The sequence below is a fragment of the Narcine bancroftii genome, chromosome 5 (assembly GCF_036971445.1).
Source record: "Narcine bancroftii isolate sNarBan1 chromosome 5, sNarBan1.hap1, whole genome shotgun sequence".
NCBI lineage: Eukaryota > Metazoa > Chordata > Chondrichthyes > Torpediniformes > Narcinidae > Narcine > Narcine bancroftii.
In genome coordinates, this window is record NC_091473.1 from 241544050 (window position 1) to 241550049 (window position 6000).

At 41.1% G+C, this 6000-nt stretch overlaps 1 protein-coding gene across 1 annotated transcript in view; it reads right to left on the reverse strand.

Moving 5' to 3' along the window:
* alx3 (ALX homeobox 3) overlaps positions 1-2286 on the reverse strand; it is a 35277-nt gene extending 32991 nt beyond the window's left edge. Inside the window, exon 1 of the mRNA XM_069936456.1 lies at positions 1964-2286. Coding sequence (XP_069792557.1) covers positions 1964-2174 — 211 coding nt within the window. The 5' untranslated portion in view covers positions 2175-2286. The remainder of the gene's footprint in view (positions 1-1963) is intronic.
* Between the last annotated feature and the right edge of the window lie 3714 nt (positions 2287-6000).

Sequence of the window (6000 nt, forward strand, 5' to 3'; positions counted from 1 at the left end):
GAAACAAGACTGGCTCCAGAGATAATAAATTCAAGTTATGTGACAAGCAAAGTTGGGGTGGTTCTCCTTAGAGGAGAATAAATAACTTTTAGGGGCATAGAAAATCAACCAAAGTTAGCATAGAGACAAACAAATAAAACTTTTTCTCAATCCCAAAGATGATTGGTAACAGGAAGAAAGAGTTTGGCTCGAGGAATGGTTAAGATTTACAAAGTTGTGTTGGAGAGTTTGATGGATGTGGATTCAATGGTAGATGTAGGATGAAGACTAGAAGCAGAAAACAAGTGTAAGAAATTGGGGTGGATGTGGAGGAGAATAGGGAAGTGGGACTGAGTTTAAAGCTCCTGGAAATAGTCGGCATAACTCCAATGGAACAAAGGTTCTTTATAAGTTGAGAAACAATATTCTTCATAAAAATATTTTTAAAAACTTCTCAGCCTAATCAATGTTTATGCAGCTACATTGTCCTCTCCTGTATGGCTCTCAATTATGTAATAGGCCTGGACCTTTAAGTCAGGGTCGAGCAAATTCATCCAAAATTCTTCATATTGATTGTGAACCGAAGGCAGTTTCCGCACTAAAACACAGCGGAGAGGGGTCATGTAATGTAATGGTTTATCACTCTTGCCTTTCTGATTATTCTAATTGAACAGGAGGGTTATTTTCCACATGAGAAAGAAGATTGAGTTTAAACTCCCTGCTGATCCGTCGGGACAAGAATAAGGAAGAAATCATCTTCGACTCGGAGGGAACTGGATGCGAACAAAATATTGGTTCCTGTTATTTAGAAAAACTAACAATTATTTCCCTTTCCCTATTGTGTTTGCGTAAAAGGGTCCTGCATTTTTTTTGGATTGGCGCTGCGACGTTTGATTAACCAACCTCGGGAGAATGTTTTGGAGAGCATGAAGTTTACAGTGGAGTCGATTTGCTACGATATCCAAACGGGTTGAAACCCCAACTCAACCCGTTGCTTTTGTGCAGAACCCTTGGCGGTGCGATACCACGGAGCACGATTAGATGCCTCCGTCAAAGAGCGAGGGTGAACGCGTTGGCCAAATGGCCTCTGTGCTGAGCGATCTTCGTGGTCAGACAACGTGCGCTGTGATTGCGTTCAGAGAACATCGGTTTCTAATATAAAGCCGACACAATGAACTCAATCCCTGCAAAATTTAAATGTGTAATTATATATAGTTAACAGACCTGGTACAGTTGATCCCAACCAACTTCCACTCAGGAACAGGAGTTAAGACTCTCAATCCCAGAAGTAAAAATGCTTTGGTTCAAGGTTTAAAACTCAACTAGGAGGACACTTATCTTGGGAGGGTGTATGTGGGGAGGGGGGGATGTACAGAATCAGAATTTATTGGCATGAACATGTCTCATTACATTCATTGTTTTGCTGCGCCATTCTTGTGTATTGCAGATGTGAAATCGCTATAATTACATTTCCATAAATATATTAAAAATAAATTGGTGCAATTGCGGAGGAGCTAGTGGAGTTGTTCAAGTGAACCGGTACGGAGTTGGAGGGCCGACGTGGCCTGTTTCCGTGCTGTAAACGGTTATATGACCTCTGAACAATATCCGCGTCTACATATTGTAGCTCGTCCTCACGCGAATGACCTCCACTTCCTAAGCAGCCTCAGTTAACGCACGGATCTATACCCCCGCGAAATTTATGTCCATTACAGATACAAGGAATGTTTAATGAATCGGATACTCTTAAACTTCGGACCCTTTAGGGGTTGTTGATTTAGCCCCAGTGGCTCCCAATCTTTTCCCCCACTCACAGCATCTCTGTGGTTAGTAAGGGATTATGTGAGTGGGGGGAAAATGGTTAAACTTGCCCAAACGAATGATAAGTTTCAGTATCTGCTGCAGAATTTCGCTCGACACCAATTATCACTCAATTCCAGACCAGAAGCTCTCAGCGCCCACGTTTTCTGGAGACCACACTCACCCTCGGGGCTGGCGTCGCCCCCTCCATTGAACAACCTGGGCTGCTGCCCTTCGACACCCTCCAAGTACTTGGGCGAGTTCCCCGCTGACGATCTCCGATGGCCATCCAAGTAATCGCACCGGGGCCCCGGAATTCTGTCGGGTCGCGAGTTGCAGCAATTGTTCCGGGCCCCGGCCGCGCCGTGAAGTTTGTCACGAGAATAAAAGGCCATCGCACTGGGGCTCCGGGTCTGGAAGGGGAGCGGACCGGTCAGCAGACCCGTGACTCCATGATCAGCTCGCCACCGATGTGCTGATCGTTCAGAGGAAACGTTGTGTGCGGCTCGCCCCGCTTTCCCTTCACCCTATTACTGAAATGGGCGGGTTGTTTACTAAATAAAACAATAAGATAGAGAGGGGCAAGAGGGCTCAGTTATTTCTGACACAACCGCCCAAAAATCCCATCACGTGGAACGCTCGCTGCCTCAATTAACCCTTTCACATCCCTCTGTCCTTCGGCAGCCGCCGAACTTGAAGATCACGCCGCCTTCATGAACCTTTCACATAGAGACGTTTTATTGCAAGAAGAAGAAAGGATTAGTGTTAGTTTGCTCTCCTAATAATATTCGGGACCTTAAACCTATCAGTAACTCGAGTAGGACTGAAATCACAAATGCCACGAACAGTTTCCTCAATCACATCCCGAACACTTCCTGCACAGAATCCCGAGTCATAAATATATTGTGAAATATTCTGAGCAATACTCGGAGGACTTCTGCGATTGTGCCCTATAAATTGTAATCAGTAACGTGGATTGAGAAAAAAAAATTCCTTTGTTACCCACTGAGTTGCAGGATGGGCTGGACACTGCGGAGTTCAGAAAGTTTGCTGGTCTCGTGGGGAAAATGTCTGAATGAGACACCAGAGTTGCAAACCTCATCATCACGTCCCTTGACTTTGAAGTTGCAAATGGCACCGTGAACTCTCGTGGATTTTCATTTTTGTTCCGCTGACCCAGGGAAGTTGTTGGAGCCCAACTCTATTAATCTCTGGGCAGCGATTCCTCGCAGTCACATATTTTACTCCCCCGAACCTGACAAAAGTATTATTATCTTTTAATTTAAGGAAGGCATTTTTTTTTTTCTAAGCTATAGTTCTTGGACGGGTTATACAAAATTAATCGATGTACAAACTCAACCAGAAATGTACGTGGAAAGTTCCAAGGAAAACAGAAAAGTTACAATGATCCAGAAAATATGACCTGCCACATTTTATTTTATTGAATTGACTGCCTTGACCTGACCGACAGAGGTACTCTGATATTTTTGCCTCATCAAGTAAGCCCTCGTTCGTATAAATATGTAATTGCATAAAGTTAACCAAAAAAAAAATGAAGTGGCCTTAAACGAAAGCAGAATGCTAGCCAAATCTAATTTGCTTCAAGATGCAAACCGGTTTTAATTCCGTGGGAAGATTATCAGGGAGTGATTATAACTAAAGCGGGAATGTTCTCAGATATTAAAATCAAAGCAATCAATAAGCCTTGGTAACAACATTAAATCCTATGTAACTAAAGAGGTGGAACACAGCCTTTCTTCGACTTTTCTTTATTTTTTCTTGCCATTTTTTAAAAAATAAAATCAAATCAGACATAAAACACTTTAACAAGCCATTTCGAATGTTGGGACGAAGCCCCCGGGGAAAACCCACGCAGACACGGGGAGAAGATACCAACTCCTTCCAGGCAGCGCGGGACTCGAACCCCTGTCCCGATCGCTTTGCGCCAACCGTGCCGCCAAAACCATCGTTGACTTATTCTGTCAGGTGGGTTATGAAACATACTTGCACCTTGATGCTGTTGCAAAACAACGAATTCCGTCACACGTTCATTTTGATTCGGGTTCTGATAGTGGCAGCACGGGTATAATATTGGCTCGGTGAGTGAGACTGGGGCGAGGTTCGATAAGAATGGGGCTTTGGACCATCGCTCTGCTTGGAATAAGTTCATGGCCTGTTCCAGCCCGTACGGGTCATAATTTCCAAGTATGGCACAAAGCTTGGAACTGTACTGAGCAGAGAGGACGATGATTCTAGGGAGAGAGAAAGAAAACACACGGGTAGGCTGATGGGATGGCGGTGAACCATGAAGGGAAAACCATGTGAAGAGAATGGAACAATTTTAAAGAAAAGCAGAAAAAAAAAGGGGGGGGGAACACATGGACTTCACATCGACAAATCTCTAACAGGAAAAGTGAAGACAGCTGCTAAAGATACACATGGAATCCGCCTTATATTCTAAACAGCACCAAAGAAGCATTGAAGAAAGCGAAAATATATTTACAGCGATAAACCAGACTGTTTAGAATTATTGGGAAAGATCAAATGAAAAGAGAAAATTAGGGGTGACCTAACAGAGGGTTCAAAAATTAAAGCAGCGTTTGAAAAAAAAATAGACCACGACTAACAATAAGATCGTATTGTTCTTATTCCCTAAGTTCCATGGGGAATAATGAGAAATTGATTTGCCTATACAATCCTGTCATGAGAACAGGCAAGAGGACATTTGGTCCTTGATTATTTTCTCTATTGTTTAACTTGGTGCATGGCCAAAAAAAATCAATTTCATAATTAAAATGAACAATTGACTGATTTTCCAATTAGTAGAGGGGGATTCCACTTGGGTCATATTCGGGCTATGTTCACTGATTCCAGGCATTCACAATGTGTGGGAAGAATCCCTCTCCAACCATTCCATCGGTTTCTCGCCTCTTTGCTTTCTAAATCCCAGGAAACGTAGACAGAAATTGTATAAGCTATGCTCATTATTTAACCCTTGGCTTTCAGGCAGCATTTTTTAGTAAATATTTGCCACATCCCTCTAAGATCAAAATATCTTCCCAAAGTATGATGCCAAGTACTGTTGACAGACAGTTCTTCAACTTGTTTCTCTTCCCAGAAATGTGCATTGATTTGTTAAGCAGTTCCAATATATTTTTTAAAAAAATCTGTGCTCATGTCTTTCTGTCTTCATGGTAAAAGGCTAACATTCCATGAGATGTTTTGATCCAAGTTTCTTTGGAGCTCCACGTCTTCCAACATATCGCTCGTTAGGAAATGTTTTGCTCTATTCTTTTTTAGGTCCAAATTCAAAATGCACCCATTTGTCAGTATTCATGTCAGTATATCAATTTGGCTTCATGAAAGTCTACATAAATGACAATGGTGTCTTCTATCCTTTCACCACTTGAAAAGTCAGTCCGGTTTTACATTTATTTCACAAACCTAGGTTGACTCCCTCAGATCAACTGAAATTGTTCAGGCAATCTGCCCTTAACTATAGACATTAGTAATTTCCCAGTAATATATATTTGGTTGCCATCTCTTGATCTGGCTTCTCCTTTCTCACTTTTATTAAGAAATAGATCAATCTTCCAATCCAAAGAAATCCTTTTTTTGAATCAAGATAACCAGAAATTTTTAGTTATATTTGAAATGTCCTTACACACTTCCTTCAAAAACTTTGGCGTAAGATAGTTTTCTTTTGGGGAATTTGTCACTCATTATTATTGTTGTTTTCATCTTTGTAATTAAAATATTCATTGTAATTTAACAACAAATGCCCTAGGATGTGGATGACGACACCTTTTAGTGTAAATACTGATGCAAATTAATTAGAGTGCCTTTACATATGGGAACAATCATTATAAAGTAGACTTGAAGGAAATGGCTCAGATGCTTTTAAAAGTTTTCTAGAAAAGTTCATGAGAGAAAAAAAGAATAGACAGATATGGTGATAAGCGAACAAAAGATAATAAAATGGAAGATTTGAGTAGATCTTGAAAGAATACTGAATGGACAACACTGAACAATATTATTGTCCTGTTATTTTCACTTTATATAAATTAAAGTAACACTTCATTAGGCCTTATTCAGAATATCGCAGAAACAACCATTTAGAATCACTGCCAATACCTGACGCATGAATTAGTTTGTGTTCCTAGCACGGCAATGGTAAAATTAACCTCCTTGGGTTAGAGCGAGATTTAAAATTATGAAGTC